Genomic DNA, 11,339 nt, shown 5'->3' with positions numbered 1-11,339 from the left:
GATCTGAAAAATTAAATGAACAGGGCAATATCGTCTTCTAATGCATACTTTACTATCCCTCCTTGTGTTCTGCTGCATAAATTAGTTTGTGTCATACCTTTGATTTGTTTCTGTTGGTTTTCTACAAAGTAAAACATCGAAACATAGTTTTTGTTGGGCGTCTGTATCAAGCGCCTATTACAATTGCGGCCGCTTGGTGGCAGCATCTCTCTAAGACCAGCTGTGTTCCACTTTTATTGTCAATGAAGAAAAAACGAGCGAGTACTCAGACAGAAAATGGCCGCCATGCAGTGTGCATTTGATATATCTGTTTTATAAGCTTTGTTTGCATTGTTCGGCTGTTGCGTTATGCGCTTTTTCCCTTAAGGGATTAACATAATGTTCAAAAGGGCAAAACGAGCTAATTTGCGGCGGAGGAATGACTCCGACGAGGATGAGCTGGAGGAGAGCCAGCCGCAGTCTTTTGCGCCCACCTCTTTCGGGCCTGTGGTTGAAATCCCGTTCATTGAGACCAGCGGGGCTCCAAGCAGCGAGGAGAACTGTTTCAGTAACGGCTTTCTGTCAAACCTGAACACCATGAGACCCGTGAAGAAGGAAAAGAAGTGCAAAGAAGTTCCAGTGGTAGTTCCTCCGACTAAAGCCAGTTTGCTGAGTTTTGACGATGACGAAGGTAACAGTGCTAAAGTAGCTAACCACTCAACCTTAGCCACAGAAGCGCTTTTGAACCTTTTTCATATAGCTACAACACAAAACTAGGTTATGCAGTCACGTTTTTTAATGAATTCCCTTCCTGTAAACTGTTCTCATCCTTGTCTGTCTGGTTATTGTGACAGAGGGATCCGAGGTGTTCCGAGTGAAGAAACCCAACCACAGCAAGAAGATAGTCAAGCAGCTGAAGAAAGAATACAAGGAAGATTTGCAGAAATCGGGAAATGTCAAGCAGGAAACCAAATCAGGTGAGATCCGCTGTTATTAATTTGCAGCAACATCACGAGATCACGCAGAAAAATTGAAGCGCGTCAGTACTTGTGTACCCCTGGGCTCTAGATTGTTTCTGCTTTCACAGACTGTTCAAATGCAAGTTGGAATATATACAGATTTGCTGTAGTAATAAATATGGTGCAGTCAAAACATGCTTTTCCTTTAAGATTACCATTTGACGCATGTATTCCCCAGACGCTCCCCCTCAGCCTGTGTTTACTGTGAAAGAGGAGGCTATCAGCAGAGGCAACAGTGAACACGGAGAGGAGGAGATGGAAGTGGAGAGTGGAGATGAACAGAACGAAGAAGCAAAAGCCCAAGGGGGTCAACTGTCCAGGGGCAGGAACGTGGGATCATCATTCAACACACTGTCATCCCTCACTAGCCTGAAGCCAGGTACTCTTCCTATTTCAAAACCTTCTCTTCAAAACTCTTTGGTTTAGCTGGTTCACATGGAGTTAGCTGTCATATTTTTTAAGTTAAGTCCCTCACTAACTGACAGCCTGAAAAATGTTATCGTATTCGCATGTATAAGTGCACAGGTGCTGACGACCTAATAACTCCTGATTCTACCCTCAGGAGAGATCCCTGATGCAGCATTCATCCACGCTGCAAGGAAGCGTCGGCAGCTAGCGAGAGAGCTCGGAGGGGAAGCTCCTCTGGTGGAGGCCGAGCCTTCGACGAAACGTATGACACAAGAGGACAGGGACTGCAGCGATGACGAAGATGAAGACGAGAAGAGGATCCGCTTCAGTGGTGTCAAGAACAAAAGTCAGAGGCAGAAGATCGCTGAAGAGATAGGTACTGCCATGAAGTGTTGAATTTTGCAAATACATTTGCCCGTATTACTGCTATCAGCTGACATGGATGTCCTCTCCAAATGTGTGCAGGTATTGAGGGTAGCGATGACGAAGCACTGGATACAGGTCAAGATGAGGAAGTAAGCCGTTGGGAGCAAGAACAGATTAGGAAAGGAATCAGCATTCCCCAGGTGAGCAGCATCTCTCACATGCAGTGAAGTATTTTGACTTCATGTTGGGTTTTTGAAATTATGTGCGTCGTTTTGGAAATCTTGAGTTGCAGTGGTAGGAGGTTGTTATCTTAAATTCTTGAGCTTTTTATCCCGCTCCACTAACAGGTGAAATGGTTCTCAATTAGAGAAACAAAATTTGTCTGTTTCTTTGTTAGATACTTATTGTGAAATCAAATTTCTGATCTGAGGAAGATGTGATAGAAAGATGAAACTTTTGGTTTTGGAAATTTTTGATTGTAAAATTTGGTAGAAATATTTCTGCACTGCTTTAAAAAGTATGGAAATAATCCTATTTTTAAACTTATCCTTCCCATCTCCTTTCCCTCTCTACTTTTTTCTGTTTCTTCTTTTTGTTCTTCGTTTTTACCTTCCTTATTTTACTGCATCTTTTCATTTCTAGCTTCTTTCTTTTTCTCTTGCTTCATTCTGTCATTTTTTCCCCTTTTCCATTTGCTTTCTTCCCTAACTTTCTTCTTCTCAACTTATTTTCCCCTCTCTCCTTTTAGTTTTGTGCTTTCTTCTCTTATGTTTCTTGTAAGCTTCCTTCTTGGTTTTTACTGTTTTTGTTTTTAAAGCCTGGCCTCACAATAGAAATAATTTTGTTTGAACTTTTGTGTTTGTACTTTAAAAATCACCCAAAAGTGAACTGAGAACTTCGAGCTAATTTACTCCTGGAAACGTATCTCGGCATGAAAAGTGTGTATGAACCATTGCGACGTCGTTGTTTTTTTTAATCTGTTGTTGCTTTTTAATTTAGCAGTGATATTAATCAAGCTTATGTTTTATTTTTGTTGGTCAGGTTCAAAGCAGTCAGCCAGAGGACAACACAGCCTACTACCAAAACAGCTATGAGACTCAGCCCTACGGCTCCTCCTACAGTATGCCTTTCACCTACAGTTCAGTGGCTCCACAGCCTGGAAAGATACCCAGCCTCTCTGACAATGGTTCTGTTCGCTATGGGGCCCCTATTTGTGATCTAACCCCCGTGTCCATTGATCTGGTAAAGAAGCGCCTGCAGGATAGGTAGGTTCTGCAAGAGTTTGACACAACGTCTAATATCAGTGCTCACCTCACCCGCTGCCCTCTCAATGTGCGTTGGTCCTGATGACCCAGCAAAGCTGTCTTCACGTGAAATGGCCACGAGGCAAAAAATATGTCTCCACTATGAGTTTAGATTGGTCTCTTTTTGACTGTCTCTCTCTCCCTGTCTTACTCACCCTTAACTCTTCTTTCCCCCTGTATTTCATGTGTCTTTAGGCTTGCCCAAATGCATGCAGGCCACAACGCGAACATCAAACGCTACGAACAGATCAGAGATGAGCTAGAAGCCTCTGAGAGCACCATCCTGCAGCTTGAGGGTTCATCCAATGATAATGCAGATCGATATAAATTCTTGCAAGAGATGCGAGGGTATGTTGGAGACTTGCTTGAGTGTTTCAGTGAAAAGGTAAGGGAGAATTTATCTGCAGTTTGATAAGCTGCTTGCTGTTTTGTGTCTGTAATCTGGGAACTTTTATGTGAATTTTAAACAGATGAAGTCTTAAAAATAAATTCCATTGTAATCCACATGCAGCATGGAAAAAAAGTATTTTTCTTATACAGTAGAATGTAGTGAATTGGGGAATGTCTGCTCATTCATATCAGGAAAAAAATAAAGATGAGTGCAGATTTGTAGAATAAAATGAAAATATCTCATGCATTCAAGATAAATCTTTGTAAATTTTAGAGATGAACAGAGAAATTGTCTGTTGACTGGATTTATATGGTTTCCAGCTTACCTGTCCCTGACCCTACACGTGAAATGGCCACGAGGCAAAATATGTCAGGTCATATTCAGGTCACAGTTAGATTTGTGAGTTTCTAACTGTCTAGTTAGAAACTCACAAATCTTTTTCCAGTCATTTATTGCATCATGTATATGTACCGTATTTTCTGCACTATAAGGCGCACCGGATTATAAGGTGCACCTTCAATGAATGGCCTATTTTAAAACTTTTTTCATATATAAGGCGCATAGAATAGACGCTGCAGGAGAGGCTGGAGTTACGTAATGCATCCACTAGATGGAGCTGCACTAAAGTGAATATCAATATAACAGTCCGACTCCAGCCTGCGAGTAGAGCCTTCTGCGACTGGGCCGGGGCGTGGCCGGACGATGGTCACCCTTCTCCGTTCGCGCACAGCATGTTCGTGGAGAACGTGGTTCTAAATGACCTGCAGACGACTTGATTATCAGGTCGGTAGGTAGATAGGTCAGTCAAACTTTATTAACAAACCAGCATTCTGACAACTATCCCAGCATGCACCGTGCACTTCTTCTACGGGCGAAAATGAAGTCGGCGGCTGCTTACCGTAGTTGCTAGACCTGTTGTGGCTCAATATTGGTCCATATATAAGGCGCACTGTCGGCGTTTGAGGAAATTGAAGGTTTTTAGGTGCGCCTTATAGTGCGGAAAATACGGTACTTAAGAGCCAGGTGCATTGACGGCAACACTCTTCATTTTGAATCTTGGTTCTGAGCGAATTTGGTTCAAAGCATGTGAGGTTTTCAAAATTGTCAGAGGATACCCAAAGGTTTAAGAATCCATTTAAAATGAATGTCTTCTACTTATCTTCAAAACAAATCTGGTTTATTCAGGTTTCAAGAGAGTGACATTTTCAGCAGACAACAGCAAGGCTGAAAGGAGTACAGGCTCAGTTTTAACCTTTTGAGATAATCACTTTTTTCTATTTTTAAATGTACATGATTTGATAAGTTTGGTGACCTTTTGAGAATCTTAGGTTAGTCAATATTTTCTAGGGAATTCAAATAAGTGCATCTTTTGTAACGCTAATTGCATTAACAGCTAATTTAAGATGCTAAAGAAAATTAATTATTTCAACTCTAAACATTTAGTCCTTTCTTAAATAATAGTAAAGCTTGTTTTTCAGCAACTGCTCTCTTAACACGCCATGATGTTGTCTCAGCCCATGATGTAAAATTTTAATGGCTGCTTGTGATATGAAGGTCTGAGGGAGAAGTCAGAATTGGTCAAAATTTACAATTTACAAAGGCCAGAGAACAAAAATCTGCCGCAGCTTTCTGATTGGTGCATCTCTAATATATTTACAGCAACATGCATGTCCAGACAGAATCATTTAATCTTGACCTTGCAGCACCAGATTTCAGCTCATAGTGTACAGAAGATTTTGATGAATGGATCTGAAACCATGTTCTGTTTCTTCTCATTTAGTATATAATGTTTGTAATGGAATGGTATGCTTTCTGTATCTTCTGCATTTCACTCTTGTCTCAACTTCAGTCTACAACATTCAAGGTTAACATGATGGAGTCAGCTCTAAGAATAAATTATTATTATTTTTTTTTGTTTGTTTTTTACTCCAAGGATCTTTTTTCCCCCAGCAGTGTTTTGTCCATCATGTGTCTTTTAAGTTGTCCGACCAAAGAAGCCCCTCTGACTCGGAGTCCCACCTTTGCTGGGTCAGAGGTCACAGAAAGCATCATATCTTTCAGGTGCCTGCTGTCCTGGAGCTGGAGGCTGCCATGCACCAGTTACTAAGGCAACGGGCTGCACGGCTTGTCCAGAGAAGACAGGATGATATTAAAGATGAATCGTCGGAGTTTGCAAGCCTTTCAAGTCAGTCCATCTTGAAGGTTTTTATGATTTATTTGAAACGGCCTCGTTAGTTTCCCTTATATCTGAATGTATGCTTGCGCGTGTGTGTGTGTTTTTCACATTCCTGCTCCATTCTGCACACATTGCAGTATTCTTGGGAATATGATTAAAGTTATGTGATTGATGATTTGTGTGATTGAGTATGTATGACGATGGGAAAAGACCTTTCTGAGTTGCTGACTTTTGCAGCTGGATGTTTTAACTTGCCTCAAGTAAAGAGCAACAAAATAAAAGATGTCAAACAACATTGGTTTCTGATTAACAGGGTAACATAATGTTCTGTAACATGTCTGCAGTTGCAGCACGGTAAGTTTTAAGAAATGTTACACAGTTTTTGACAGATTGAGCTTATTGCTGCATATACTGAAAGAATTGGAAGGGTCACGTATTTTAGTTTGCTTTGTAAGTTAAAATGACCAGGCTAATACTTTTATCATGCATTAACATTTTTATTCTCGACACATGTAGCTTATCTTGTTATGGTTACATCCCAAAATAGGAAAAAGTTCAAGGGTTTTTTTTTCCACTATTCAGTTCAGGCTTTAACATTCACCCTGTTTTATTTCAGATAAAGCTGTCATGGCGCCCAGTCTGGACTCATTCGGTCGAGACCGTGCTGCATACCAAGAGAACAGTCGGCAGAGGAGGATAGCTGAAAGAGAAGCAAGAAGGTAGGACGACTTCATTCTTTAGCTTCCTCAGGGTGTGAAGCTGGTTTCAACTTTAAAAACATCCAAGATTGCAATACTCCCCAGAGCCACCGGAGGGGGTAATTTTTCAGAGGGTTATATTGAGGAAGAATCAAACTAATAGAGACAATAATTTGCTTTTCCCTTCATTTTTTTTTCTCTTCTGCTCTTTCAGGCGTAAGGTAGAATGAGAATTCAGTTGAGAAAATAAAAAATAATAAGCCACAAGGAAAATAAATTGAATGCATAGTTCTCGCTTAGTAATTTAAATTGTAGCTATCTTCTGAAACGCTAAACAGCAACTTTATAACTTTCAGATTTCGTTTTTTTTTTTTGGAATATAGTATTTGATCAGTTAGAGCAAACCAATTGGGAGTAAACCATTCACTGGAAAAGAACATTTGCATTAATTCTACCCCATCCAAATTTTGCTCAGGAATGTTGTAGACACGTTTTTTCCTTTTGTAAAACTATGAGTTTGCAATATTTTATATTACAGATATCCCATAACTGAAGACATATTAAAGCAAGCTTTTTTTTACTTTAGAAAATATAAAAATCTATTTAGGAAGGTTAAATTGTTTCTAAAATTTTTGGAAGGTCAAACTGACTTATTTCAAATTGCAGAATTGGTCACTATGGTACTTATTTTAAAGTTCTTACTTCTGTGTGTGGATCCAGAACTCGTCGGCGACAAGCAAGAGAGCAGAATGGAAAAAGGGCTGAGCATAAAGAAGGCCTGTCCTCTGATGACGAGGAAACCTCTACGGATATCACCAGCTTCAACATGGAGAGAGGTAATTTCTGCAAAACTGTGAAAAATACCAATTATTTAAGAGAGCATTGAAATGCCAACAAAAAGCTTGAGAAATGAACAGCCCTCACACTTTGTCCCATCCAGATCGCATCAAAGGAGAAAGTAAAAAGATATTTGAGGATGCGGTGGAGGACTTTCATTCTCTTGACTGCATCAAGTCCCATTTTGAGGTCTGGAGAAGGGAATACCCCGACTGCTACAGAGACGCTTACATCGGCCTCTGCTTACCCAAGCTCTTTAACCCTTTAGTTCGCATGCAGCTCATCACGTGGAACCCCCTCGAGGTAAAGAAACATTTGTTCATCCAAATGGTATTTTGTGATGGAAAACCAGACCCTTAATTCTGAGCTCTGTTTTAATTTCTTTTACTTTCATGTAGGAGCCGTGTGCAAACTTCGAGTACATGCTGTGGTTTGAGTCGCTTCTGTTTTATGGATTTGAGGAGCACAGAACGCTTGAAAAAGACGACGGGGATATCGGCTTGCTGCCTGCTATCGTAGAGAAGGTTCTTCTCTCCAAACTATCAGGTAGTGAATCCTGTGCAGCAGCAAGGGATACTAAAACTGGTTTGCCGAGGCCAAACGAGTACAACATGTGTCGTGTTGTTTGTGGCAGTGCTGGCAGAGCAAGTGTGGGACCCGCTGTCAAGCAGTCAGACAACGAGGCTGGTGAGCTTCATTCACAGACTCGCTGAAGGTTACCCGACCGTGCTGCACGGAGACAACCAGTACACACAGGTAGAGCACGCTTTTATGGATCCATGCAAATTATTTCAGCCACGTAAAATATTTAAGCTACATGTGCTTAGTGTTATAAAATGATTCTAACTAACTTATTTTTGTCTGCTAGGAGCTTTTGAAAACAATAGTCTTACGAACCAGACGGACTCTGGATGAGGATGTCTTCCTTCCGCTTTACCCTAAAAAGTACGTCAGAGAAATGTTAGAATTTGAAGCTTAGTTTTAATTCTTGGTGATCTAATCATCATAAGCAACTCTTGTTTTCTGTTATGCAGTGTGATGGACAATAAGAACAGCAGCGCATACTTGTTCTACCAGCGACAGTTCTGGTCCTGTGTGAAGGTATCTGTGCAAATATTGGCATTTTTATGCCGTTTTTATTTTCTTAAATCAGATTAAGACAAACTAACTCATAAATTCCTATGTTGTCAGGGTGATTATGGAATTAAATTTGATCATTTCTGTCTGACTAAGCATAAATACATTTTTAGTATTGAAAAGCACTTTATTTAAAAATACAAAATTGCCCTTTTTTTTTTTTTTGTCGAAAGAAAAATTATCAAAAACAAGTGGCAGTAGTACTGTACTGCAGAGTAACTTGCACTAATCAATTGAGTTGCTTTTTAACCATAATAAATATAATATTGACCAACAAATTTTATGCGTATTGTTGAATTGATAAAATGTTATTGTTGGTTTTCACAGCTGCTGATTATATGATGTGTTTATGATGTTTTTTTTTTTACATTTTTACGGTTTAAAGCACTTTGAACTGCCATGTTGCTGAAATGTGCTATACAAATAAACTTGATGGATTGATTTCATTCAGAAAATCTGAACTTTTTATGAACAACATTGGGACAATGTTTGACTTTTTTGCTCTGTCTCTTTGCATAGCTACTGGGCAACATCATTCAGTGGGATGGCATCTTATCCTATTCCTGTTTGAAGGACCTGGCTTTGGACAGCACTCTTAACAGATACATCTTGTCTGCGCTGCAGAGCACAGATGTCGGGGAGGAGAATGTGCAGAAGTGCCAGAAGGTGAGAAATTCAGATGGAAAATAAAAAAAAGTTTGGGACTTGTTGTCTTTTTCTGTCCGTCTTCTGTCCCTCCAATTATGTGAAGGGGAGAAGCCGGTGTGGAGTTTTTTCCATTGTTGTATAAACATGCATTAACACAATCTAAATTCTGTGAATGTGAAATGGCCTAAATGTTTTCTTCTCTAAATAGTGCTTTATAAATAAATTAGATTGCAAGTCTCTTCTCTAAATATTGCTCTAAAGACATAAAGAAAATAATTTGCGTTTGGAATATCCTTTTTCTGCTATGCAGAGTTTAAACTGTGTTTCTTTCTTAGCTTAATTGAAACGATGTGATAAGCATTGCATGTCAAAACAAACCACATATTGAGCACAGATGCATTTTTCAGTTTGAATTTGATTTATTTTTTTAAAGATATTTAGTTACATTTGAAAAGCTCTTGACAAATTAGGTAGTGAGCTTTTTCTATTTTTAACCCTGTGACATAATTCACGGCGTTATAATTTGCTGTTCTCCTCTCAGGTGATGGAGTGTTTGCCAGCCCAGTGGTTCTCTGGGCTGAAAGGCCAGCATACCTTGCCCCAGTTGGAGCCTCTGTGTCGCTACCTCACACACCTGGCCAACACACTGCACCGCAGCAGTGTGGGGGCGTCTGATAACGAGCGGCGCACCACTAGGCAAGTAGCTCTAAATAACACTGAAGACGGTTTGTCTCAATTGGAATAGCTTCTATTGTTGTTTCATCTAAATACCTTGTTAAAATGTAGTTGTTATATTGTGTTTTACATGTATTTCTTACATCCCATGCCTACCATCAGGGAGCAAGTAAGGGAAGTGGTGAGGATGTTGGGACGCGTGAACGCCCTGGACCACATCATCGCCGTGGCAGAAGAGCACGGCGTTAAGGACATTAAACAGCTCATGGAAGTGAAATAACAGAAAACAACCAGAGACTATTTTTCCTCTACATTTTGTGTTGCTCTGGACATTTTAACGCCAACGATGGGGGAATCTAGGAAAATGTGTATTTGCACATGTGAATTTAAACTCGGCACTTGTTACACCTACAGGATTAGAGGACTCTTTTTGTAAATATTGTAAATAATGTATAGCGTTCTCGAACGCCCATGGGCACGAAGCCGAAATGTAATTCTGTCTTGCAAACTCGGAAAGTACACTTTGAAAAGAAATTTAAAACCCTTAATTTAATAGGAGTAAAAATGTGTCATCTTGAGTACAATTTTGAAAATATTCCATCTTTGAAGTCTTAACTCCACCATTTGAGTTTTTGACTGCCAACATTTACTCTATGGACCCATTTGCTCTGATTGTGAGAAAAGGTAAAAGTTATTCGCGCTCTGTAACTTTTTTTGTTTTTGTTTTGTTTTTTACCCCAGTCTAAACCATAAGCACCTCCATCACATCCAAAATGCTCTGGTAGTTTGTAAGTTATATTTCTATTGTGTTTTTGCCTGTGAATAAAGTATAGATTGTAAATGATTGCCGTCTTCCTGCCCTAAAGGGAAAGTATAGGTCTAAGGTACAACAGCACCAAAACTTATACCAGTAATTCAAAACGTCTGACATACTTGGATTCGTTTTATATTCAAGTACACATCAGAAACAATTCTGCTCATTTCAGCTAATATAGCCAACCTCTTCCGGCCATCTATTCTGGCTTTTCATATTTTTCTTCAGAGCTGAAAGACATGCAGGGTTTTTTAATGTAAAATTAAAGTTTTATCCTAGCCATTTTTGTGAGTTTTCAACACAAAATAAAAGCAAATTACTCCTAAAATGACTAGGAAAATAATTGGAGTATGTATGAAACATTTTGTAGAGAAACTTTTTTTGTAATTACTTCAAAACATCTGTTTTAAGAAACTAGTCATAAATTGGTCTGTTTTGATTTTGACCTCTTCTTTCACGCAAACCCTTCAAATCATGACATTTTTGTGGTTTCTGTGTACGACTGATCTTTACCACAAACTTTAAAGTTTGTAGAAAACAGTCTGGTCATTCTAGCAGTTTACCTTTCTGCAAAATCTGTACAGACATGTTTTTTTGGACTATTGTCGTAATTGGAAATCCACACCTGATTCATCTTTCAATTTTTATCAAGAATATCATTTGTCATTATCATTTCAGCTTTAACCTGACATTTCCCTAGTACTAAACTGGGCTTTCTAAATGTTCTACAGCAAACTTTAAAGCAGCTTCAATGTAATTTTTCTTCTGCTATGGATTCTTGTGCAGTGAGTTTGTTTTTTTTTATATTTACTTATAGCAAAAGGGATGCTTTCTAAGTACTGATGGTCTACAGCTGTTTTCTAGACTTTCTATGCTGTTTCGCACCT

At 39.3% G+C, this 11,339-nt stretch overlaps 1 protein-coding gene across 2 annotated transcripts; it reads left to right on the top strand.

The window, feature by feature from the left end:
* Positions 1-237: 237 nt before the first annotated feature.
* paxbp1 (PAX3 and PAX7 binding protein 1) lies at positions 238-10,479 on the top strand. Of its 2 annotated transcripts, none has more exons than XM_081615176.1 (18): positions 238-670; positions 834-956; positions 1,177-1,377; positions 1,561-1,782; positions 1,872-1,972; positions 2,814-3,037; positions 3,272-3,461; positions 5,529-5,652; positions 6,260-6,362; positions 7,062-7,177; positions 7,282-7,481; positions 7,577-7,724; positions 7,813-7,934; positions 8,047-8,123; positions 8,213-8,279; positions 8,835-8,981; positions 9,505-9,663; positions 9,805-10,479. In XM_081615176.1, exons 1-18 carry the CDS (start codon positions 379-381, stop codon positions 9,916-9,918), a joined length of 2,730 nt encoding a protein of 909 aa, XP_081471302.1. In that variant the 5' UTR covers positions 238-378; the 3' UTR covers positions 9,919-10,479. The 2 variants fall into 2 exon arrangements, with proteins under 2 accessions (XP_081471302.1, XP_008425397.1); XM_008427175.3 differs by having other exon boundaries at positions 239-670; positions 9,505-9,659; positions 9,801-10,479.
* The last annotated feature ends 860 nt before the right edge of the window (positions 10,480-11,339 follow it).

The sequence above is a fragment of the Poecilia reticulata genome, chromosome 14 (assembly GCF_904066995.2).
Source record: "Poecilia reticulata chromosome 14, P_reticulata-male-v2, whole genome shotgun sequence".
Lineage (NCBI taxonomy): Eukaryota > Metazoa > Chordata > Actinopteri > Cyprinodontiformes > Poeciliidae > Poecilia > Poecilia reticulata.
This window is presented reverse-complemented; position numbering and strand designations above follow the sequence as displayed.